The 27,904-nt window shown below is 40.8% G+C and overlaps 1 protein-coding gene across 2 annotated transcripts in view; it reads left to right on the top strand.

The window, feature by feature from the left end:
- Window positions 1–27,904, top strand: part of MYRIP (myosin VIIA and Rab interacting protein) — a 419,901-nt gene that overhangs the window by 364,586 nt on the left and 27,411 nt on the right. For both annotated transcript variants that reach the window (XM_083188579.1, XM_083188580.1), the window contains one exon: window positions 15,753–15,941. In XM_083188579.1, the coding sequence (XP_083044705.1) occupies window positions 15,753–15,941 (189 nt within the window). The remainder of the gene's footprint in view (window positions 1–15,752; window positions 15,942–27,904) is intronic.

The following is a 27,904-nucleotide window of genomic DNA, read 5'->3' as shown; positions in this document are numbered from 1 at the left end:
ACACCGCTCACGGACGGGTCTCTCCGTGCGAAAAAACCTGTCCACAATAGCACGGTCATTGTGGGCGGCATGTGGGCGTTTTTATGGGAGCGGCCGGAATATGAGGAAAACTGGGCGTAAACATGGGCGTACACAGGGGTGTGCACACAAAATGCACAGTGCCACAACCGCCTCAATCGGCGAACGCACTGTGCATTTTGGCCCAAAAACAGGCGGATGCCAAAGATTGCTCCAGACCACCCCTAGAGATACCGTATGAGAGCGGACGCCTGGGTCTGCTAATTAACGCAGATTACTAGTCAAACACATACACCTGAATGTAATAAGCAATGCTGCAGGCTATTAAGTGAAAACCATTATTTCACTACCTGCAAGCCACACACAGCACTCAAACACATTGGAAGCATATCTTTCTACACTTCTCAACATGTAAAGGTTGGTTTAATTTTAGGTAATATTCATTCTAATACCTGGTTATATATGTCCAGCTAGTTATTTTATAACCATCTACACCCATTCAGTAAGTATTTTTTTCTACTTTAAAAAGCAGGACACTCAATTCACAGGAGTCGACATGTGTCAACTTTTTCACTGTAACACAAACATACCAGTTTTTTATTATGAAAAAGACACATAAACCACGTCTAAGAGCAACAATGATGTTTTTGGACTCAATTTCTACTTGCAATGGTGGAGCAATGTCCTAAGGCCATGGCCACTATTTTGCACACAATCTGTATATTTTTTCCCAAGAACATAAATTATGCACTTTCATATCTGCTATGAACTTTATGTAGCACACTCTGGCATGTATTCAATGCCGGTGCCAGCGACCGGCGAGGGGGTTAAACTGCGAGGATTGCAGAAAACCAGTGATCCTCGCAGTTTAACCCCCGCACCGGCCGCTTGCACTATGCAACGTTCCGGGGGAATCCTCGCCGTCACAGAACTGCGAGGATTCCCCTAAACTGCGAGAGCCGCGGCTAGTGCAGCAAACTCGCTGTAATTAGCCTCGATTCTCGCAGCTTTTGGAGGCACATACGCCAATTCTCCCTCGCTCAAAAAACGGAGCGAGGGGGAATTTGCGTATGAGGGGGGTCAGTTGAATACTGACAGGGTGAGCGGTGACTGCGAGCAAAAAGTCCTGCTCGCAGTCACCGCTCGCCCACGGCATTGAATATATGCCTCTCTATGTAAGATGCTACCAAGTACATTATTGCAATCACATATCTCTAACAAAGGATCCCAACATCTGCCTATCACACTCTAAAGTCTTATTTTGAACAATATTAGAACATGTTTGCATGTGGCGTACGCTCAGATATACGGAAGGTGTCGGTGTGAAAACGGACGAGATCCGTCCGTGCACTGTGGCGTACGCTCTGATGTACGCCAGGTATCGGTGGCTTAGAGGGAGATCTGTCCATGCACGGTGGCATACGTTCAAGTGAACGCCACTTCCCATTGTCGGTGTTTGTGACCGTCCGTGTGCGGCTGTTCTGTGGGCGGACTTACGCTCACCGTGAGCGTACGGAAAACGCACGGTGTGAACGGACCGTACGTACGTTTCACCGTACCGAACAGAATAACCCCCTGTGTGTGTGGTGAAGGAACCGTGACTAGTGCTGGACAAGTTGTTTTGCAGACAGGGCACTCCTCTGTATAGTGTCCAGGCCTAAGTATCTGTGGTTGTATTTATCGTTGAGCAGCAGAAAGCTATGTAAACCTTGCTATATGTTTATATGTCTGACCTATTAATACAGTATGTGCAATCTAGCACTTAATTACTGGTGACACGTCTTTCATGTTTAATGGCTTTATAAACCACTTGTGTATATAAATAATATATTGTATTTGGAATCTTACACAAAGGAGGAGTGCATTGTTAAGCACTAAATTGTTATATCTGCAACACTAACCCTTTGTAGATACATTGGCCCTAATTCTGGTTCACTCGTAATGGCATATTCCTTCTCATATGCACAAAACCGTGTGCACTGCAGGTGGGGCAGATTTAAATTGTGCAGCGAGAGTTAGATTTGGGTGAGTTATTTATTTTCTGTGCAGGGTAAATACTGACTGCTTTATTTTTACACTGCAATTTAGATTTCAGTTTGAACACATCCCACCCAAATCTAACTCTCTGCACATGTTACATCTGCCCCCCTTCCCCCCCCGCAGTGCACATGGTTTTGTCCATTTGAGAAGGAATTTGCTTTTGCGAGTGAACCAGAATAAGGGTCATTGTTTCCGTTATTCCTCTCTCACTCCATTGTCAGCCTGATACATTCACTGCAATGTTGAACAAAATCAGTGAGTTTGCAATCTGGCAAATGTGAGCAGCAGAAGGAATTTTCTCTGCCTCTTTTTTCAGGAGCTTGTGTGTCTCCCAGATATTCTCATCATTTCATCCTCTGGTACATGATGAGATGAAAGCAGATATCAGGGGAGGAACATACACGTAGCTGTGTACTAAAAACCTACTGTCTCGATTACCTAATTACCCAATTATGCCCAGCATTACCGCTGCGTAATAATTGTAATAAATTGTGAACGGTTTATATTGACGCCTACTGTGCAATTAAATAACAGCACAAACTAAATTGGGGAAGGGCAACTTAAAAAAATTGTGATCCAATTTAGCATTTATTATTGATGATTACCAATCAACGGTCCTATTGGAGTGTACTCTGCGTTTCTTATATGTTTGGCAATGTGGGACTGTGTGCCTTTTAAAATTTTGGTTCTATAAATGAATGTTTATATAATGATCAATACTGTTGTGGACAATATTCTAAAATATATTTTATAAAATCTATGTTTTAAATTTTAACCCCCAATACACATTGTTGTAATTAACATTGTGCCTCCAACAAAAGTCTTCTACAAAAGGGATTCCAGAGTCAAATTCCAGCTCTAGATGGGATGCCGACAAATGTATTCTGAGTGCCGGTATTATCTGGCTGCACTGCAGGTGTTAGTGGGTCTTTTCAGGCAGGTGGGCACTGGGGTATTTACCCCCTGTGCCCCTCCCCCTCTTATTACAGCTCTGCTCAGACCTACAATTTACAAAATCTGCAAGTTTAGTTTTTTAATGAGATCACAAAACAAAGATGCATCATCTTACTTATCACAGCTCAATTTCCCCCCCAATTTTGATAGAGGCTACCTTGCCCCTTGACATTCTACATCAGAAAATCTTAAGGCTGTCATTAAAACATCTCCATCAGAGGTGCGCTATACCTTGTGCATTAGTGGTCACTTTATATCCTTTCTGAACCTAGATATAAAACTGTTCACAAACATCTAGCAGACCTACTGAAAGCATACTCACTCATCAGGTTGGTTTTGTACCTCACATCAGAGCTAGATACAATTAATACAGGTACTTGTTTCCTAGCATGGCGCCCAGATGAACGGCACCGTAGGGAAATCGCATCGCATCGCATGGGCCGTTATAGCGGCATGCGATGTAATGCAATACGATTTTATTAATGTCTTTTTTCTCTATGGGCATTGTACCGAACTATATTTCATGGCATCGCATTGCATGTCCCGTATGCGATTTTATAGGGTGTGCGATGCCATGCCATTAGGTATACAATAATATGATTGTATGTTCCAAAAATAGGTTTAACGCATCCCCCCCCCCCCCACTATCCACGCCACACCGAAGCGTGGACGAGCAGCGGCGGAACACCTCCTCCGACTTTTTCATTACCCCACTATCCACGTCGGTATGGAGTTGATTTTATATAGTGTGGCGAGCGCAGCGAAGCACCGAGCCCGAAGCGTGGCGAGCGTGCTTGTCATGCTTCGGGGTGGCGTGGATAGTGGGGGGGTGCGTTAAACCTATTGTTGGGACATACAATCATATTATTGTATACCTAATGTCATAGCACCCCAGAAAATCGCATGCGAGCAAAAAAACTCATCTCTTCAGGCAAGCTTATCACATTCCAGAACCAGTCACAGAACCTTGCATTCTGGTGGAATCGATGTAATAAAGACTACAGTATCTATCCTTATGTATCAATGCCAATTTCCCTATAGATTGAAAGCTTGCGAGCAGGGCCCTCCTACCTTTTGACTGTCTGTCAATACCCTGTTTGTTGTATCACTGTCTCCTTTTAAAAAGCGCAACGGAATATGCGGAGCTATATATGAAACTGTTAATAAATAATAAATAAGACCGCAATGCATAGAATTATTCACCACCTATTATAGATCAGTTAGTGGAAGGAGCGCTCTATGAATTAAGTGTACTAAATCTGAGTGAACACTTGTAAAAAATAATAATAGGTTAAAACTATGTTTGCACTCCTTTGGAGTGGTGGAGTCCCCGGTGTTACCTGTCTATCCCTAGCTAACAGGCGTCTGCGGCACAGCTCAGCGGCTGTGGAGATGATTGACAGACGGGGCGTCTGAGTTCCTAAGGACACAGCATTGTCTTCTGCATACCCCAAAAAAAACATCAATATGCCCCCATTTTCTGGAACCCTCCCTATTACGGCCCCCTAAATGCCAGCGAAATATCAATCATGCTGCGCCTTTTGGGGCACTGTGACTGACGTCACAGGACCATATGTGCACAAGAGCAGTTCCACAGATTATTACATTTTGGAGATTTTATGTAAATTTCAGATTTGTGTAAATCTCTGAATCAGGTCCTTGGTACTCAAGTTACAAGCACATGCACACGCTGCAGTACACATAATTTTGTCAATCTAAGAAGGAATTTGCCAGAAGGAGTGAACCAGAATAAGGCCCCTAGTTTTGTATTTAGGATCTATTGATGCATTAGATGTAATGTCATTATATTACATTTTCTCAAGCAAGTAGAGACCATTGAGTAAGTATTATTTATAATCAATACATTTAAGAGTTTAATTTAATTAATATGGCTAGTAGTAGAATAATGTTAGCAATTGCACGTCTCAAAATTGAAGTATAGTACTAATGAATATAGATATTGGTGCACATTGCACTGGTATAAGCAGTACATTCATGGTATGCAGAATAGACTGTAAATTCATGGAAACTCTGTGGATTAGTACATGGATTCCAATAAAAAAAAACTAATTAGAAATAATCTAAAGCCTCTTGACTACCCAGAGGGTACTCTGTGACTTGTATATGATAAGTGCAAGGTCAGAGAGTAGAAAAATAAATAAAAAGCAACTTTCATGAACCTATCGGTGTAAAGTTCACAGATGTTTAATCCGTCAATAAAGTGAAACTTCAGTACACAGCATTACTATTTAATCATATCAAACATTCAAAATACAGTTATATTTAAAGTGACATTGGTGTTAGCCTTCACATCGTAAATAAATGCATTTACCCTTAGAAAGAACAGTATTTCTATAAAGATGTACATACTGTAAATCCTTTGGGTTGTTCAGTATATTTTGCTAAATTCCTTCATTTAACCAAATTCCAAGTTTTTATTAATGGTTACAGTTGTTAGGTCTACATTGAATATATCTACAAAGTTTGACAAGCAATAGGTCAAAATGGCAATGATCGACACATAGAAAGGTTGACATGAGTTTTTCATGAGTTTTTTCAGTCTGATAACTTGTTCATACTTTACGAACTATGTGGATTACAATTGGAAACAAAAGAATTTTGTTGAATCCGCACTCGACTTTTGAAATTGAATAACAAAGAAAAATTTATAAAAAGTTGATCTATTGATCTAAACCAACATACAGTAATGGCTGTTTTGTTGTTAGCATATAATAATAGCACTGCGTTGATGTTGCTCCTGGATTACTTTATTATTTTGACAATGAGCAAATTAAATAGATATAATCTTTTGCCACGGGCACACTTTTACTATGATATGATTAGTGTTGATGTGTTTCAAATATACTTTTATTATATGATACATCTAGATTCAACTCTCAAGTTCCAAATGAGGTACATAGGAAATAATTAGGAAATAATTAGTGTACAAAATATACAGAAATATAAAGAAATACACAATAGGTCAAACACATTTAGTTTATTGGTTGGTTAAATTAAATTCAACTAAAAGTCGGATCTGTTTTGTAAGAAACGGCCAAGAATTGTCGGATTCACAGCCGTTTTCCAACAATTCGTAGCAGTTTCCATCACTTTACGGACTTTGCAACACTTCACAGTCAGGACATTGAATACCAACAATCTATGAAGCCTTCAGAAATGTCCGGGATTACGACTTTTGGGACATCCCGACAGTCGGAATGCGTGATTGAATACCGCATTATATCTTGCACCAACTAATATTTAAGTATTAATATAATTGGAATAATATTAGTGAGGCATTTATGTATTATATAGCTTTTCTTCTGGACTTGCAACTTGGTGGGACTGCTATTACTGGTGCCTGTCCTTGTGTTTCCCTCCTATGTCCCTATAGATTGTAAGCTTGCAGCAGGGCCCTCCTACCTCCATGCCTGTCTGTTGTTACCCAGTTTGTTTTATCACTGTCTACAATTGTAAAGTGCGATGGAATCTGCTGCGATATACTGTATAAGAAACTGTAAATAAATAAAAATAATATGTAACATGAGGAGTAAAAAGTAGTGTCAAACCATCACTCTCTTGGTTAATAATTGAGGTTTTTAAACACTTGGAGCGTGGTGATCTCTTGAATATAATTTCAAAGAGCCATGTTAATATGTTGCTAATAGTAATAAGTAGCAAATTGTGTTTGTTTTAAAGTGTTCTGTAAGATAGTTTTGGAAGTGCTGGTAGTAAGCTTACTTCCCCTACTAGTACACGCAATGGCCTATGGAATGAGCTGCAGATATATACTTTATTTATCATTAGGCCCCATGGGGCCTACAAGTAATATAGTATAATATAAAGATAAACATTTATAGATAAGTAAGGGGGTGCACAATGCTGATTTAGTACAGTAAGTTGAAAACTACATTCATCCCAAAAATTTTAATATTTGCATTGGACAACTTACCTCTGCTATCCATGTACTACTCCAAATAGCCATTTGGAGACATTGGGGCAGATGTATTAAGCTCATCAAGAGATAAATCCAAGGGTGATAAGGAGAAATAAACGTCCAGCCAATCACCTGCTAACTGCCATGTTACAGCCTGTGTTTAAAAAACGTCAGTAAGGAGCTGATTGGCTGGACGTTTATCTCTCCTTATCACCATTGCATTTATCTCTTGTTAAGGCTCAATACATCTGCCCCATTTTCCTTAAAATGTGTTTTATTTGCATCACAAATGTGACAAAAGTACAATTAAATGGTACACAGAATACCAAGGTTGGCAATTCTGTGTGCAGCTCAATTGGTAATCTGTTTAAAAAAAGGCAAAATAATAAGTTCTGTGACCATGCCACGGCTCGTGCCACATACTGTTATGCTTAATTATGTTTACTGTTCAATTGTACACCAATTGGTATGCGTTTTGTTTTCATGGTTACAGAAATAATGCCATATGCCAAATGCGCTCACAGGCAGTCTCTTGGCCACAGTGGATGTCACCGACCCCAGAGCTTGGCATGGAGAAAACTTTTTGGCCTCTCATCGTAGTACTTGGTATGCAGATTCAGAGACTCAGTTGCACACAGATATACATACAGTATACTGTATATATAAGTGTTGCATATTTTTAATCAGGTTGTATTTCATCCTTATTTTAACTATTTAAGTTAATGCAATGTGCATTTAGTATGATTGCTACAATTGGCATATAATTGGCATATAATTAATTAGAAAGCTTTCACATCTAGTCTGGGCAAGACTATACATTGGACTTAGCAGTCTTTAAAAATATTTTTGTGTGTATGAAACACTATAAGATATTCTTTGCCCTTCATTAGTAATATTAAGGGGTTTGAGCTCATGAAACCCATCACGACACTCAAGTGGCATTGATTACCCTTTCTTTTTCTATAATGTTCTTGGTGGATATTTCAATCTAATTGGCACTTCTAAGTGTAAAAAGCACTAGACGCTTGGAGGACTTCAGGAGAAGTGTCTACTCTTCAAGAGCTTCTGATCTGTAAGGAACAGCTCTCATCTCCTTAATTATGACTCTTTACCTTCCTTACAGGGTCAAAACTCAAAGCGTATTTGTAATTTGGTGACTTGTTCATGGTCCTGTAATCTATAAGCAAAGCATGTTAAAACACAGTAGGTGTAATCATAAATAACCTTTTCTTATGTTCATCTGCTACCTATTAACGGAAAGTTTTGATAATTTAGAAAATTTTACAAACCTCTTATGGAAATAAATGTAATTACTGTTACACAATGTTAGGTGTATAATGTAGTGTAAACAATTACATTATTTCAACATTATGGGGGAAATTTACTAAAGGAAATTTGTAAAAAAAAATAGGTGTATTTGTATCCAGAAATACACTTATTTTTGACATTTACTATCCCGAAAATACGGCAATTCGTAGTCGTATTGATGTGCTATCAATACGAATACGAATTGCCATATTTTCGTTATAGTAAATGTAAAAAATAAGTGTATTTCTGGATATAAATACACCTATTTTGTACAAATTTCCTTTAGTAAATTTCCCCCTAAATCTTTACAGAAGTAATCCTATATACTGTAGGTTGATTCGTTCAAAGTACAAGCTAAGTTAAATGTCTGTTAAGCATGCACCTGATTGACATTCATCAACTAGCTCAGTATCTCTAGAGGTTACAAAATATGGTGTATATGTTGGGGGTGGGAGTTGCATCAGAACACACATGTTCAGATAACCATTCCAAAGCCTCTCTGCTCACTACATCATTTGCCATGTGATTGTAGCTACCATGGTAATAACACTGTGTAGAATACTAAATCAGTAATTGCAAAAGAGTCAAATAAATACGGTATAAACCATCCATGTTCAAATAGTCTGCCACAGTGAATTCTTAATTTAATTATTCACTACATAATAATTATTTATCTTAAACATATATTTTCAGATGATTCATGTTTATGAATAGTTATTTGAAAAAACTGAATGGAGTAAATGCATGTACAGTGGGGGAACTAGCAAGTGATTTGCCCTTTCCCCTCTTTTCACACTAAAGAGAGATTAGGCAGTTAGAACATTCCCCACATGCCCACTTCTGTTCCCCAAATGTACCCAGTGTCTCCCCCTGATATGGCCCATACACAGCAGCATGTTCCCCACATTCTCACAACACAATGGGCCAGATGTATCAAGCTTCAAAAGTGATAAAGTGGAGAGTGATAAACAGCCAACCAATAAGTTACTACCTGCCAGTTCACAGACTGGGTTTGAAAAATGACAGGTAGCAGCTGATTGGTTGGTTGCTTATCACTCTCCAGTTTATAAATTTTTGAAGATTGATACAATCACGATATCACTTTACTACCGCCACCATGTGCTGTACTTTGTTACAACACTACAGATGTGTCTCAATATGCAAAGCAGTGGGAGATGCTTGGCGCAAGTGAGCTGACAGATCCTGTACAACTCCTCTCTAGGGATATTTGTTGCTGAATAATGCACTAGCAGACTGTGCTGATTCATTTGATATGGGACACTTGTATATCTGTGTGCGTCTGAGTCTTTATATGATGTACAACCGAACTTGGTATGGAAAAAGTAGGGTCCGCTGCATTATAACATTCTGCATATAGATTCAGAGGTTCATTTACACACAGATATAAAAGTTTTCCATATCAAATTAATCAGCAGTCTCTAGGGGCATCCTAGTCCCATTTCCTTGGTCTAAGATGCATTTCCTGGAAAAAGACAACCAATATTAGCAGAGTATTATGGGGTCTGCCGTGCCAATAGATGGTGTGACTGCATCCGAGATGTATGTGGAAATATCACTACACTTCTGTGCTACATCACTACAATATATTCCAACATATGCTGCACTGCTAAACTGCATTGCATTACACTAAACTACATGCACATACACTAAACTACATTGCATTACTACACTACATGCCATACATTACACTACAGCCCCCTATATACAACATCACTACCTCCACTCTATCACTACATTCACTTTATGTGCTGCACAACATCACTACAGATGGAGCGCCTCCCAGCCAGCCTGCGGAATCACCAGATCCCTTGAGCTGGCGCAGACTGATGGTCTGGCGCTCAATCTGACAGGGACACGCAAGTGTCTCACGCACTTGCGGGGAGCGGATTCCCTGCCAGTCGCCGCTCATGGGAGACTGGCAGGGCAAGTGGGGGCTGCGGGGGCTAGCGTCTCCTGCACACGCCCCCTTCTGGAAGATGGCCCACGGGGCCGATTGCCAATTCTATTACCAGTAGCAGCTCCATCGAGAGCTGCTCCATCTGTATATCCACTCTATGTGCTGCACTACATCACTATATCCACTCTTTGTGCTACACAACATCACTACATCCACTCAATGTGGTGCACAACTTCACTACCGTACATCCCCTATTATGTGTTTTACTACATCTCCCCATGCAGTGCACTACATCACTAGATGACAACCCCCTATGTGCTGCACTACATCACTACACTAAATCCTCCCATATGCTGCATTTAATCACTAGACTACATCACTACACTACATCCCCCTATGTGCTGCATGACATCACTACACTACATCCCTCTATATGCTGGACTACATCTCCCTATGTGCTGCACTACAATACTAGACTACATCCCATCTACAGTATATGCTGCACTACATCACTACACTGCAATACATCCACCACAATAACATTAGAATGACCCAGTGCCTCCTTCGACATAAAGTTACCACGAGGAAAACCAAATATTGTCTCTTTTCTATGGATCGGCAGACAGAGTAGAATGAAGGTGGCATGGTAGAGTGGAAGGAGGGGTAAGCCATTGGCCTCTGGATGGGAGGGTGTAGAGGAGTGGCAGGAGGGGCTGGTCTGGTCCTGCAGAAGGGAGGAAGTGCTTGAAACAGTACAGCTGCAGCAGCAACAGTACACATGTGGCAGGTTATGGAGGTTCAGCCATCCTATAATACAGATCAGTTTTAGAGGATGCAGACTATGCAGTAATTGGTTGCACTCAACCTCACTGACACTCTCATAAGTTGTTAAATGTCAGTATTGATGATAATGTAATGGTCCAAATAGAGCTGAATTTGCCTAATGGATAAAAAGGGCAGACTAAAAGGGCCAAGTGGTTTTATCTGCAGTCAAATTCTATATTTCTATGATACATGTCCCATAAGCATAGGGGAAGTTCCCCCTCATGTTCTCTGGCCAGAGTGCCTTCTCTCTTATTACAGCCTACAGTGAATAGCTGACGTACCATAATCAGTCACTTAGACTCATTATTAGTACTGCTAATGTCGCCAATTCATTGCTGTGGGTCCCAGGGAAATGCATCATCTACTCTGCCAGTAGTTCTGTCCCTTTTACTTATTATATAACCATAATTATCATTTATTCCAATTGTTCCTGCTATATTTGTCTGCATTTTAATCTATTTCCAAACTTGTGTCTATTGTATGTGCATACTTACCATCTCTTTTTCTCACCTCTCCGGGAGAAGCACGACCAGATACTGCTGCCAGGAGGGGCGGGACTTGGCTGATGTCAACAAACCCCGCCCCCTTGACACTGAAACGCAGCAATTCACGGGTCCGCGGATTGGGGAGGGGCTAAAATGATGCAAAATGACGCAATTCGCATCATTTTAGCCCTGCCCTTTTACCGCGGACCCACAAAATCCCCGACTTGGTACCGCAGGTAAGGGTTGGTGTGGGGGGAAAGCGGGAGACTTGCCCACCTTCCCGGGGGCCTCCCGGCCATTTCGGGAGAGTAGGCAAGTATGTGTTACATCCATTTGGCTGTTTCAATACAAATGTAATATTTACTCAGGCTTGCCTACCCTCCTGGAATGAGCAGGTGGCTCACGAAAAATCAGGTTTGCCTCCCGGCCACCCCGGGAAGGTGGGCAAGTCTCCCACTTGCTGGCCTGAGCCCCCCATCGCCGCTGGTTCAATTACCGCAAATCGTGGGTCCGTGAAGAGGGGGCGGGGCTAAAATTATGCGGCAGCAACATTTTGCGGCCCGCAAATCACAGAGTTGTCTGGCATGGGGGCCAAGTGATGTCAGCTTTGTCCCCGCCCCCCTGACGTGTTGCCTCCTGGAGAGGTGAAAATCAAAAAAAGGCAAGTATGTATTTACTTGTAAGACATGCTCCCCCCTCATGTCTTCCCTTCCGTAGCTCTATTTCTGTTTCTGTATCAAGTTCTTATATCTGAAAATGCATAAAAGCTAGTTTAATTTGAAAGAAATCTATTAATCTTCAAAACCTGTCCCACGCCAGATAAAGGTTATGACACTATAAGCCACACAGCACAGGGTAAGGGCCTAAATTAGATTGCAGGTCACATTTTGTTGGCAAATGGACAAAACCATGCTGCACTGCAGGTGGGGCAGATGTAACGTGCAGAGATAGTTAGATTTGGGGAGTTATTTTGTTTCTGTGCAGGGAAAACATTGGCTGCTTTATTCTTGCACTGCAATTTAGATTTCAGTTTAAACACACCCCACCCAAATGCATACCTCTTAACTTCTGCATTAGTTAAAGAGGGACACTCGTGCGAGCACCCAAAAGGGGGTGTGGTATATGTAAATGACAGTGTGGCCTATGCAAATGAGGCCATCAATGAGACACACCCCTGTTTTTTGTGTTCTGCACACAGCATCTATTCTCTTCAAGATGGGGGAACTCCCAGCTGCCCCCCCCCTCCCCCCCCCGCCACGGGACACTGCCGGCCCCGGGCAGGAAGTGGGACATCGCAAAAAACCATGACGGTCCCACGAAAAAAGGGACTGTTGGGAGGTATGGAAATTTAACTCTCTGCACATGTTACATCTGCCCCACCTGCAGTGCAGCATGGTTTTGTCCATTTGAATAAGGCCCTAAGAGACTGGGTTTTAGCAACAGGGTTGTCTGGAGTGCTAGGGATAATTGCCTTGTGTAATATACACCAGCAGCGACTACAGTGGTGGGATGCCACCCTCCAATTGGTAAAAGCAAAAGGGACAATACCGTTGGGCACTTTAATGTATACTTGTCTACACTCGCTTCACACACTTTCTTAACTCTCACACCCTAGTAGGCCCGCTTCAGTCAGGCTTTCGTTCCCAACACTCCACAACACTGACTAAATTGGTGAATGATCTGATAACTGCCAAGTATAAACGCCATTACTCACTACTTATTCTTGTAGATCTTTCTGCTGTGTTTGACACTGTTGATCATACTCTTCTCATACAAACACTGCACTCCCTAGGTCTTAATGATACAGCCCTTTCCTGGTTCACATCTTATGTATCTGATCGCTCTTTCAGTGTTCGCTTCTCTGACTCTACTTCCTCTTCACTTCCTCTGTCAGTCGGAGTTCTGCAAGGCTCAGTTTTAGGTCCTCTGCTTTTCTCAATCTATACTTCCTCTCTTGGCAAACTAATCAGCTCTTTTGGATTTCAGTATCACTTGTATGCGGATGATACTCAAATCTATCTATCAACCCCAGTGGTTTTGAGCCAAGTCTCTGAATGTCTCTCTGCCATCTTATCTTGGATGTCTTCTCGCCAACTCAAACTCAATATTTCCAAAACAGAATTACTTATATTCCCCCCAACTAAGAACAGTTACCATCCTGATATCTCCATCGCTGTTGACAACTCAACAATCTACCCTACCCCACAAGCTCGTTGCTTAGGGATCATCCTCGACTCTGAACTGTCCTTTCTTCCGCACATTCAATCTGTCTCCAAATCATGTTACATGCATCTAAAAAACAGCAACGGAATCTGCTTCGCTATATACAAAACTGTAAATAAATAAATAAACAGAAAACTAGCGTTTGTGGGTGGTGACTGGCTGTTTTCTGGGAGTGTCAGGGAAAACACAGGCATGCCCAAGCGTTTCAGGGTAAATCATGTGACGCCTGCTCTTGCTCAATAAGAACAGCCTGTTTCTATTGAATAAGTCCTGGGCTATTTACAGACTGCACACACTAGAAATGAGTGATTTTCTCATTCAATGGTGAGAATTTAAAGCCATCCAAGGTCTTTGCCTAATGATGAAGTTGTGTTAAAAAAATTGACTACATGTAACAAATTTACTGTAGGTAAAATGGGCACCGAAATTCATTGGTAGGCTACGGGACAAATATCTTTATTTTTCTTACAATACCATTGTATTTAATTACTTCTGTGATACAATCTGTCCAAGCTCCTGTTTTCTATCTCTAAATTGCACTGAGAGAAATGATTATCTATCCTAATTTGCTCCTGAAACCCACTAAAGTGCCATGTAAATACTTAACACAAGTCTGATGGTCCCGTCTGCTCAGCTCCCATAAAAATAAATTGTGGTTATGGCCCCAGTTTCTCTCACATCGGACTGGTAATGCTTGCTTCTGCACCAGATCCTGTTGTTTCATAGCAGTGCATCGCTCATCTAAGATGTCAGCGCATGTTCCAACTGAACTGTATTCTCCACAAGTACTATCAGCTCTGCCGTGTGTTATCAAAAAAATCCTGAATGTGGTGGTTTGCTGCTAAAGGTTTAGACAATCCTACTAGCACTGTTCAGTCTTCTGTGTGGGGTCCCTTGAAGGGGGCTGCTGGCTTAGATGCATTGATCAATTCATGAACTAAATTTCCACCATTAATATCAGTTAATTTAGTGAGTGCAGAGCCCCCTACATTTATATATATATATATATATATATATATATATATATATACTAGTAAACCCGCTCAAAGCAAATGCTTCGAAAGCTACTCTGCTACCTTGTGAATGCCTCTGTGTTTGTGCATGTGTGAGAGAGAAAGTTACGTAGTTTCACTCACTGCCAACAGATGGCAATGTTTCAGAGACACACAATCAGACAATAGACATATATAGATATATATAAATTCATATTTTGCCGGGTCCAAAATATATTTCCTTCACCTTATTCCCCCATGTGTCCCTACTCTTCCCATCCTCCTACATTTACTCCCAGGTTATCCACTCCTGCTCATTTGTTTTAGATACTGAAGATATACCCAAACAATAATTTTAACAACACATCTGTATTGTAGACATTCTTCTTCTGTGTAGTGGCTAGCAATAGAAGCTTCCACTTTAAGTTGTCAAAGTATCTGTGCTTAGGTAGATATAATGTAAATACAGCAAGGTTGCTTACCCTCCCGGAATGGCCAGGAGGCTCCCGAAAACCGAGAATCACGACTTTTCGAGGGCGGGGCGGTGCTAAAGATGCAAATCACATAATTTAGCCCCACCCCTTAAAGACCTGCAAATTGCAGGATTTGCCATACTGGGGGCGGGGCTTGATGACCTCTACATCAGGACCCCACCTCCGAAGCGCTCCTGACAATCTCCTCTCCAGGCTTCTCCCAAAGAGGAGACTTTAGAAGTAGGCAACCCTGAAATACAGTATGGTGTACCAGAATCTATATTTATTCAGACAAAACAATACAAGAAATTAAACATTAGAAGACTTTTATGTATACTGTATTAGAAGACTTTATGTTTTATGTACAGCTGTCCCGGGGGCCCGGGACAGCTGTACCCACAGCACCCCCCTATCGGCGGCCCTGAACATATGTGACTTATGTTGATGTAGAAACGGCTTAGAATACATTGACCCCATTAATATCAGCATACAAATAAAAATTATTTACTGAACTTATCTGAATCATTTATTTTCTAACACTGCACTGTTTTGTCCCCTTATACTCTTGTACATAAACAGAAGTATTCTGCTGTGTCTCTCTGCAACATATCAACAGAAGTTCTAAAGGTCATCAATGCAACTGAGGAACTCATAGCAGAATCCACAGATCCATGGGATTGCCCAGTAAATACTCTTTGCCGAGAAACTTATTCTATAGTTGCTGACCCTCTCAGACTCGATGAACAACTCACCAAACTGGAAGAAAATGTAAGACTGGATATTTGGTTTCACTATTATCTATGATTTATTTATTTGAGTATATTTTTAGTGAATAGGTAGCTCATAACATCACTCAGTTGGAGGCATTAGGCACTCCTGAATGTAAAAACTTTACTGGTATACAAACATGCATACAGTGGTGGTCAAAAAAGATCAGTAGGCCATTTTGTAAGTGATCAAATCAATGTAAAACAAAATAAACATATGTAGTTTAGAGCCTTCAGACCGTAGTTATGTCTCCAAAGCTGGGTACACATTATTCAATACATCATGTAATCTTGGTGGTTTCAACCAATCTGAACAACCATCATATAGTGTGTACACTCAATATATCGTTTACACACATCATTTATCTCATTGTCCCAATTGATGTGTTTCACGTCAGATGGGACAATGCGACTGGTGCACATCATATATTGCATATCTCCCAACTGTCCCGATTACAGTGGGACAGTCCCTCTCATTGGAGACTGTCCTGCTATCCCTCCTGTGGGTGGCAGTGAGTGTCCCGCAGTTGCAGGGAGCCGGAGATCACAGATGTTCTGCAGAGCAGCCGGTGATCACTGAAGAGTTGCTGTGTGCATGCGCAGGGAAGTGCAGGGGCTGCTCGGGGAGTACTGGGCACACCTCCAAAGTGATGAAAATGGGGGTTGTGGTGCCAGGCCCTTTACTAGAGACCACACCCCTTCCTATTTTTTTTACCTTCTGTGCAGCAGTTCCTGATTTTGAACAAATAAAAGTTGGGAAGTTTGTAGTGTGTATGCAGGACCGGGTTGGGTATGGTATCCCGGTGCTGTAAAAAACCAGTGGTCAGAAGACTGACCCAGCATCCCAAAACTCAAAATTCCAATAGTTCGAGGGTAAGTATTCTAACCTTCTCCCCTTCCCCCCCTAACCACCCTTTCCCACAGCCTAACCCAAACCTTCCCCAACAGCCTAAACCTAATCCTTTTTCCCTGCAGCTGAACCTTTACCCCCTCAGCCAAACCCTAACCCCCTCGCAGTCTTACCTTAACCCTTTCCTGGAAGCCTAACTTTCCTTCCCGCAGCATAACGCTAGCAAAACCGCCCTACAGCCTAACCCTAACCTCCACTTCCGCAGCCTAACCGTAAACCTCCCTCCTCCCCACAACCTTACCCTAACGTCCCCTTCTGCAGCCTAAGCGTAACAATTTGAGATACATTACAAAGTAAGCAACATCATATTACAGTATATTGAAAACTTTTGTCTTGTACTTTTGATACCAGAAAATGTGAAGCTTCTGCAGTTGATTCAAAAGTATGTCAGAAGTCAATTGAAATGTTCAGAGCTAATACATTTAAATATACATATTTTATTTTAATTAAAATTAACTTCATATATAAAAACAGTATGTCCTTAAAACATTTTGTGCAAAAGTTTAATAACTACATATCTCTTACTGTATATTAATTCTGCATAGGCAAATATAAAATGGCATTTGTATCTTAGCATAAGAGAAATGTTGGCCTATTTTATTTAATATTTTATAAAGCAAATACAAAAATATATGAATTAGTGTACTAAATGGCCAATATTGTACTAAGTAAAGGATTATGTATTAGAAGTTTTTTTGTTGCAAAGGAAATAGTATTAAGTTGCAGACTATAGCATAACAATGGCCCTTATTCTGATCGGTGCGGCCGGATCCGATTATGCGGCCAGGACCGTGCGTGCGAAACCCCGCCTTCCATATGGAACGCACGCGGCTATTACCGCAACAACCAGAATAAGGGCCAATGTGTGGTGGTCATTTTTACAGGACCTGTGTATTCCCTTTATTTCTACATTTAATACTTTTTCCAAAATTTTGCATCTTAATTTACTTTTGTTGCATCAATTCACAAATGTGTAATGTTGCCAACAATGTATTGGTAAAATGTACCTTCTATTAAAAAGCATATTTTAAGAAATTGTATGGCTAAGTCGCAAAGACCATGGCGTGCCAAAAAGGTCCATCTTGCATGATTAGAGGATTGGTGTATGGGCACATATCTGTATGTTCACCTTGTATAGTGCTGTGTACACTTTATGGTTCCTTATAAAGAAAGTTATTTATTATAATAATAATAATAATAATAATAGTTATTCCGCCAATACCTCAATATAATTTAAAAGTAAGTTACACCACCAAACAGCAAAATATAAAAAATTGTAAGTAGGACGTAGAGATGAGTGTCCTTGGGATCGCAGTGAATGTGAACGGCAGTTCGGGTTTTCATGCCTTCCACATCAAGGAAAAATGTCATTTTTCTGATGTCAGATTCCAGAGGGTTTTGGCTTCCATATAAATACCTGCAGCAGTGATTTGGCACCATTGTATAGCAGACCTCAGAGAGAGCTATTTGCTTTGCTGTTCTGTGATTATATTTATTTACTGAGCTGCTGAGCTGACCTATCTGTGTCCACTGTGTCCATTCACTCAAGTAGCTGAGTTGACTTATCTGTGTCAGATATGTCCATTCACTCCAGTGGCTGACCTTACCTACCTGTCTCCATCTACTACAGTGGCTGACCTGACCTCTCAGGGTCCAGTGTGTCCATCCACTTCAGTGCTGCTTAGACGTATTACTGGCAGAGTTACAGCGTTAGATTACAGTATAGGCAGTTAGCAAAGTGATTTCCTATTCTATTCTCCTTTAACTCAGCAGATCCTACACCACTGCGCCATTATTGACAAAATAAATAAAAGTGCATTTGCTGACAAAATAAATACAAGCACCTAATAATAATAATAATAATAATGATGTAAGTGGTTTGACACGAATCTTTGTGTTGCCATTTAAAAAATCTCTCATTGTATACAAGCTGTTTGCGCTGTGCACCACTGCACCTTTATTGACATAATAATAAATATAAGCAGCTTGTGCTGTCATTTAAAAAAAAAGAAGGTAAAATAGATTTGTGGCTAGATGTAATAGAGTGGGATTTTTATCATTTTAATCAGAAAAATCTCCTTGCACATCTACAGTATTTAGCATAACATGCATTTAAATAGAAAACTAAAGTGAACAAAATTACATGTACAGTACATGAGCTATTTTGACAAATCTGTCATTTTGCATTTTTAAGGTTAGAAATCATTTTTAAAATGTTTCTTTGTTCCAAAATGTGCTGCTTGTAAGTTCATTTAAACATTGCTGATAAAATCTCATCCAAAAACAGCTCTAATTATGTCTGACTGTAGAGCTGTTTCGTGCGAGATTTGCTAACTTGGCTCCCTCTACTTCCTGGTCTGCAATGGTTATACTATATATGTCCCATTCCAGTTGGACCAAATAAATCGGATGCTTCCTGGTCTAAAAATCGCGAGAAGTCGCATCCATGTTACATTCTGAGAGGAATAAGTCGCACACCATTACATTGGCTGAGTTCTGGAAAAAAATCGGATATTCTAGCGTCCGAATTGGAGCGACTCTTTAATAAATAGAGACAGAATAGTATGCAGTATTTGTCCTGCCATCTAGTATTTCTAGTTTACTAATACTAGTGAGTCACCGGATTCTTACCCTTTGCTTTCTTACTAAGGCTTTCAGACTTCAGTAGTGATGAAGAGGCATAATCAAGTGGCTATACTATTCCGTATACACTCTCTAAAATAGTCACAGATTACAAAGAACCCATGTCAAAATGCTCTCCTAATAAATGATGTGACCTTATCTTCTTTGAGTGACGTTAATGATTGCTTTAAGGTGTTTAGAGATGTTTGGAAATGGCATATGTGCAGATTACAACGTATTTGCAAAAAAAGGAACAGAGACTTTGGCCTGGCAAACATGTAGTGTGGAAGCTAGGCAAAGCATGCCATTGATTTGATTGATTGAATGATTAATGAGTACTGTATATAAAAAGAGAAGTAGTTATAACTATAAAGAAAATAAAAACAGTCTTGCAAACCAGAAAACTGTCGACAATGGCCCTTCAAAGTACAGCTCAGTAAAGTACAATGAAAAGAAAATTGCACAATAAAAATGTTCTTGGGACCCTCTCACCCACCCCAATGCTGTATATTAAAAAGGACATGTACAGTATAAGAAACTAAGGGGTAGATTTATTAAGCTCGGTGAAGTGATAAAATGTCTGGTTTTTATCACCGGCCAATCAGCTCCATCCTGTCATTTTTCAAACCAAAAGAGTAGTAAGACAAACACCTGGGCGCTGTATTTCTTAGTGTTATGCTGCCTTCCCTTAACCACAGAGGGCTACTCCTTTTAGCCCAGGTACAAGACTGCAAAAAAGTTTTTTTGGGTATGGGGTATAGCGCTACACAAGGTCAATCAAGGATTATAGCAGTGGAATTACTTAGCTTCTTAATTTGGTTGTATCCTATCCTTTCCCGTTGCTCTTCTCTGCGTCGGTTTGTTCTCACAGATTTTGCATAGAGGAGAAAAACAAAGGAATGGAGGAGAGTTTTAACTGAAAATAAATTTCATGTAGGTCCCTAAAAAGGAAGATGTGTCCCAGTACTTTAATGTTCCTACCTCACTTACATAGACATGTAGTGAGGGTAAGCGCATCTGGGTTTCTTTTTTAATTGACGAGTAGTCTCGTACCTCACTTACACATTAAAGTGCTATCTTTTTCTAACTGCGTACCGGTACTCACGATTTTCTAAGTGTCATCAAGGCCTTGATAAAGAGATGCCCATCTTGAAACGCGTCGGCAGGAGAACTTGCTATTTCACTGGATAACACTCTCTGCTAAAGGCTTTTGACACCAAACTGCCCTCCAAGGAAGAAGGTAGGACAGAGAATTTTTCTTATTATATGGAGTCTACAACACCAGTCAGTAGCTCAGTATTAGTCCTGCCTGATCCAAAGAGGACAGGGATGCCTCTCCATTAGCAGACAGTCTATGTTTTAGGAAAATTTTCTTTTAGAAATTTTATGTTCTAAATCAAAATCTTTTAAAAACCTGAAAGAAGCGCCCTGGAGTCATAAAAGAAACCTTGATGAGTGTCACCACACTTAGAAAATCATGAGTACCGGTACGCAGTTTGAAAAAAATACCCTGATGCGAGTTATATAGCACTTTAATGTGTAAGTGAGGTACGCCTCTATGAGACTACTCGTCAATTAAAAAAGAAACCCAGATGCGCTTACCCTCACTACATGTCTATGTAAGTGAGGTAGGAACATTGAAGTACTGGGACACATCTTCCTTTTCAGGAACCTACATGAAATGTATTTTCCTTCAAAACTCTCCTCCATTCCTTTGTATTTCTCCTCTATGCAAAATCCGTGAAAACAAACCTACGCAGAGAAGAGCAACGGGAAAGGATAGGATACAGCCAAATTAGGAAGCTAAGTAATTCCACTGCTATAATCCTTGATTGACCTTGTGTAGCGCCATACCCCATACCCCAAAAAAAACTTTTTTGCATTTTTCAAACCAAGCCTGTAACTTCACAGGTAGGAGCTGATTTGCTGGTGATAAAAACCAGACACTTTATCACTTCACCAAGCTTAATAAATCTGCCCCCAACAACAGGACTGACACTTTTGTGGATGAAGTACTTGGTTTGTTTGGTCACCTGCAAACTAATTAAATTAAGTTGGTGAACAGTATTGTTGTTAACCCCTTCCCGACATTTGACGTACATTTACGTCATGGTCGGGATGTGTTCTATAGACGCGGTGACAGAGGGACGATGTCTGCTGTCCCTGACAGCAGACATCTTCCCTCATTGCCCAGGGGGGGCACCGATGCCCCCCCCCCTCAGCGATCGCTGCGATTGGCTGTTCAAACGTGAACAGCCAAAAGCAGCGTTTACTGTGTTAGGTGTATAATTTTGACTCTGCTGCCCCCTAGTGTCCAAAAAAAATAAAAGGAGTTTGAAATAATGATTAAAACATAAAGTAGACATATGATCTTTGTTAGTTATGAACTATTTTGAGTGGTATGATTATTTGTCTCACAAGCAGAAAATTTAAAATTTTGCTAATTTTTTTACGACATTTTGGTATTTTTCACACAAAAAAAAAGACTGTATCGACCAAAATTTACCACTAACTTAAAGTACAATGTGTCACGAGAAAACAATCTCAAAATCACTGGGATAAGTAAAAGCAAAAAAAAAGTTATCCCCTCTTAAGTGATACATGTCAGATTTAAATAAAAAGGCCTCTGGAAGGTCAGGAAGGCAAAAACAGGCTGCATCGGTAAGGGGTTAATCATTGTCTCACTTGACATATGTCATTATCATCCTCATTATAACCCTCATCACTGCTAATATAACTCACTGGAATTGACCGTTACAGAATCTTGTACTTTGGTGGTTATACAGACATGATCATACAGATGCAAATTCATAGGCCGGGTAGTAATCAAACAACTTCACATACATACAGCTTGCAGTATGCATGTGAGAGGCCATCCTGCAATAAAATACAGCGTCTGTTAATCACCGCCCGTACACAAGTTCATTGAGAGGAAGCGGCATTTGGGGGTGTCACTCGATCCCGATCAGCCTGTTTCTATCGCACTGGCCAAGCACTGTAGATCCTGGGCTACGCACACACCACACACACTGGAAAAATCATTTGATGGTGAGTGACTTGTGAATGGATTTGCAGGTTATCACAGGGCTGCAATATTTTCGCAAGCTTTTTGCAGCCTTGCACAGGGCAGGATTTCACTTTGGCTGGCTGGCAATTACCTGATCACAGGGCTCTGCAAATTAGCAGCCCAGTGATCAGGTTTGAATAACCCCTATTATTGTTGCAATTAGTGGCACTGCTTTTCATCATACAATTTATATTTAATGTTTATGAGCATGAGTTTTTCACATTTTTGGGATGTACCGTAGCCTCTTAAGTTGATAACTCACAAGGTTCCAGGATGTGCTAAACACTTTTTCTGTGTATACTCTGAAAGGTGGGCTAAGTACACCTAAGCAAATTTGTACAAGGGGCTTCAAATTGTCTTTTTTTTCTTCTAAGTTGCTAATTAATACATTGTCATTTAAATACTCCACCATGCTATTGAAGCTTGCTGTATTAGGTTGAGTCAAATAAGACGTTTTAATAATTGAGTCGACTGATCATTACCAGTGGGTATCTTGGAAAAGGTCAGTATTTTCCTGGCATCAACATTTGCCGGAAAAACTGAAGCTTGAGACGTTTTGATGTCATGTGCCACTTTAGCTGCAAATTTGCTTTCAAGGAGCTCTTTGCATTTCTTAAGGTTTGTTCGATTTGTAATGAAAAATATTGCATAGGACTTAAACCTAGGAATGAGCATGGTTGCCAAAATATTAATGATCCAATGTGAAGATATTGCAAACCATTGTGTTGAAAATAACTTGAAAAAATAATTTGAAGTCCACCATACTTAGTGGAATCACTTCATTTCATATCTTCCTTCAGTTTCTCTACCTGCTTTTCCAGCAGTTTCATTTAGTGAATCATATGACTTAAGGCTTAAGCCATGTACACATGGTGTGATTCATCTAAGTGATTTTGACTATATTGTGAAACACGCTTAGAATGTGTCTGTGAATCTCCCCATGTGTACACAGCGGGTGATAACGATGCGCAGCCCAGCAGCATCGCTATCTCCCTGCCAAATAGACACTGAGAAGAATATTCTTGCTATATGCTGCAGTGTCTATTCAGCTGTACACACGGGCTGCTGCTGGGGATAGCCATCGGATTATCTCTGGCAGCGACTGGGAGAATCTCCCAGCTACAGCCCATGTGTACACCCATTTAGGCTAGCAAATGGGGTACTTTTTCCTAGTCCAACACACCAAGAGTATTCTCCAGTGTGTTGGACTAGGAAAAAGTCCCCCCTTTCTCATGCTCTAATACATACACTTAGATATTTGTGTTAATATTCCTCCATTACAAATCCTGAAGAGTGTACTAGCATAGTAAGCCACTTTATTATCACATACTTGACTTTTTCCAACAGATTGTAACTGGAATTCTTCTTAGTGAAGCCTTTAATGCAGAAAGTAGCCAGCCTTTGACGGCAAATATCAGAGGCAAATCCAATGTTTACATAGGCATCAGGGCTTAAGTGAGCCACTGTGCAACAGGATGGTGGTTGTCATACTTGGCTCCTCTTACAAATGCTTGCTTCACAATCAGAATTCAATTCATCCCTTTCTGAAATGAAGATTCAACAGTTTAGCAGTCGTAGCACTCAAGGATTCTCCTGGAGAATCCTGGAGAGATGAGGACTCAGCCTTTGCAAATTAGATGCAGAAGGACTATTTTATCATGAACCACGGATCATTAATGCTACATTGGTTAATTTCTCAACTAAGTTTGACACTACAAATGTTAAAGATGCCTTTACAAATGTCAGAATTTTGTTTAAAAAAAAAAAAACTATTCCGCTTAAAAGAAGTGGATTTTTTGTCAGCTGTCTACTCGGACACAAACAATATCATCCAGAATTTTATCGACCTCTTCATGTCAAATGCATTCATCATCAACATCCTCTTTAGCATTAGATACACATATGTCCCCCATCTTTTGCACTTCCACAGTTGCATCCTCAATTTCCATGTCTAAATCATACTTACTTAATGAATACTCTTCCTCACATTTGCAGATGGTTCAGAAATGGTGTAAGGAGAATTCTTCATGATTACAGAGTCAGAATCTGAAATTTCAGATTAGACATACTGTAGCACTTGGACACCTTTGACTTTCCTCAGGGATTTGATGAAGTTTGTGTACACATCATTTATTCTTCAGCATTATTGTCAGTGGCGTAACAAAAATATTTGCACCCCCCCCCCCCCAGTGTTTTTAAAGTTAGAAGCGCGTTGCTTCCAGGTCACTGCAGGGACCCCGGCAATGTCATACTCAGCGCTGCAGGGACCTCCAGGCTCTCCCTGACCGCAGGTACCCCTGCGCCACACGGACCCCCACACCGCACGGACCCCCACGCCGCATGGACCACCCTGCCCACTCCCTGCTGCACCCACAAGGAGGCGGGAGCTGAGGTAGTCACAATAGCGCCCGCAGACCCCCGGCCCCTCCCCGCCGTCACGGGGGCTGTGGCGCTATAGTTACGCCACTGATTATTGTGCTTCTTTTTATGCACTTGTGCTTATTTTAAAGGCGACACATCTAGTGTGAGAAGCTGTTAAATACAAGGTTACAGAAGATGTCTGACTGTGTTTGTCACCGGTTTTCACAATTGGTATTCTATTTCATGAAACAACAGTTGCAGCTCCAACACTCACAAACAAAGGCCATGATTTGAGCCTTTGCTTGCAACTATGTGTGGTGTTTGGCATCTTGGCAATTTTACAACTTTTGCCATTAAATTTTCCGGTACTTGTGTAGTATCACAGCTCCCATCGCATGCCATTGCATACCATATGTAGTGGCATGCGATGGCATGCGATGCGATGCGATTTTACTGTGTTTTTATGCATTTTTGGTAAAAATCGCATGCGATCGCGTGGCGAGGGGACACGGATACCTTCACAGGTATCCGTGTCCCCTCGCAGGGCTTCACAGGTATCCGTGTCCCCTCGCGGGGCTCGCTGCGCTCGCCACACTTTCTATTCTCAACTCCACGCCGTCGTGGATAGTGGGGGTATGAAAAGGTCGTAGGACGCGTACCGCCGCCCCTCGCGGGCTCGCTGCGCTCGCCACGCTTCGGTTTGGTGTTGATATTGGGGGTGGTACAGTGTGAAAAATGACATTTGGGGTACATTTTACATGATTTCAACTCATGTCCATAATTTCAGTGAAAAATTACATCGCATTGCATGAGATCGCATGCGATCTCATGCGATCGCATGAGATGCGATGCGATTTTTCCCTGTACGATGCCCATCGTGGGAGCCGTGATACTATACAAGTACCAATTTTCCTTTCATAGTTTAATGTAATTCCTTCTTTGCTATTGTGAAATACAGTTTCAGATCTCTTACACTTTATTTCCTCTTGACCATCCTTAGTTAATGTTGTAGAAGTACCAATACTGGAAGCAGTTGAAGCACTAGTCCTGGTTTGCTCCTCCTCTTCTATCAACTGATCAATGATTGGTTTTAGTTTTTAAAACCAGCACAGCAGTAAAGCTACTATTGTTGAACTTAACTGCCAAGTTAATGTACAATAACACATGAAAAGGAGGAACAACTGTTATCTTTACAGCGCAGTTTTATGATTATGTAATTTTGTTGACACCAGCAAAACATAATTTTTTTCACACGTGATTGTTGGGGTGTAGATGTTGTGGATACCACTGCACACAGTTTCTGACACTGGAAAACACAGTATTCTAATTTTTAATTTGATTATGAAAGAGTAAGATGGGCATTTTTTTGACATACCAGGAACAGAAAACGTCTCCTTGCCGTAACTGTTTTGGGTTACAAATGATGGGGGTTACAACAACACACAATCAATGACACTGGAAAACACACTGCATTTTTTAAACAAATTTATTTATAGTTTTGTACATAGAAATATTTGAGTCTGAGGTGGCATGGGTATTCAACAGTTCAGAGTGCCATTTACGTGTTTTATGATCGACTGCCGGACCACAAGCTCTGATAGGCTTGCTGCCTGCACATTTTAATTTTAAAATTCAAAAAGTGTTTGGTCAGGTTTACAAAGTTTGCATTAGTATATCAAAAAACAGCTAGCAAAAATGTCTAAAATTACCTAAAATTATTCCTTACCTGTACCTTTCTCAATACTAAAATAGAAAAAAGGAGCACAATGGTGGGAAAAGCGCACAGCATAGGATTAAGCCAGGCATACTGTTGGAATATGACCCTTACCTGTGGGTGGAGCTATCAATTAAGGGCCAGAAACAGATCTGATACATTTCTATTTAAGCTGGACGGCTAGTTGCCGTGTGCGGCTGTGTTGTGTAATAGCGTAAAGTGTGACAAAATATTAATAAGAATATAGGAGATAAACAGGAGAGCACAGGAGGACACCAATTTACCTTCTAAATCCCCCAAACAGACTGCTATCAACATTCCACTGTGAGCAAAGGACTTCACCACCTCCAACACATGCTGAATGCACAGCCTAGATAGCCCTCTCTGTGCTCCCTGCCTGTGGGTCTCTAAGACCTAATGCTCATAACCATTGCTTTAAGTTCAACCTAATATCACTAGTCGCATTTTCTCTGTAAGAATTTCAGTGTGCCAGATTCCACACCAATTCTGTCTGCACTGTATATGCCCCTCTACACCTGCTTCTCACACTACCTACCCTAACTCCGTATTTATTTTTCTTCTCTCCATTTTGACACTATCTTTCTGAAATACACTATTTTACATGAGCCATGGTTCCTCGATCCTGCTGTGCTATACCGATTCACCCTGCATGCTTTCTGCCCCCTAGGAGGGTGTGTTGTGGCATGGGCCACAGTGCAGGGCTGTTAGGGGTCGAGGTTGCTGGCAGAGAGGGGAGATAAGGATAGGAGGAGGGAGAGGACTTTGTCTGTCTGCTCTCTCTACCTGCTGCCTCATGTCCTGACCATCCCTACCATTCTTGCCTTCAGGTCTCCTTACCTGCACCTCATGTCAACTGTCTGTCTCCCCCTCCCTCTAGACTGCTCCTTGCATTTCAATTACAGCTCTCTTACTCACCTACCATCTATCCATCTATACCCGCATCTCATCTCACTTGCTTCTCTACATCTCAGCAGTATTGTGTACTGTTAATTGTTACTTGTGCTCTGTTTTAGTTCTTCTGTTGCTGTTATGTTTAGTTCTGTGTACTGCTCTAATGCGTGCCAATATATGCTATCTCATAATTAGACTTCAATATATGCTATCTTCATAATGAGACCTGTGGTCATATTGTGGAGGAATTGGAGGGTAATGATCTTAAAATGATTGAAAATAACCTTCATTCACTTTATCTCCATACCAAACAGAAAATAAAGGTGCCATATTATGTTATAGAATACTAGTAAAATGGAGCTAACATATGCTGGGTCA

This window comes from Crinia signifera, chromosome 5 (genome assembly GCF_055691185.1).
Source record: "Crinia signifera chromosome 5, ASM5569118v1, whole genome shotgun sequence".
Classification (NCBI taxonomy): Eukaryota; Metazoa; Chordata; class Amphibia; order Anura; family Myobatrachidae; genus Crinia; species Crinia signifera.
This window is presented reverse-complemented; position numbering and strand designations above follow the sequence as displayed.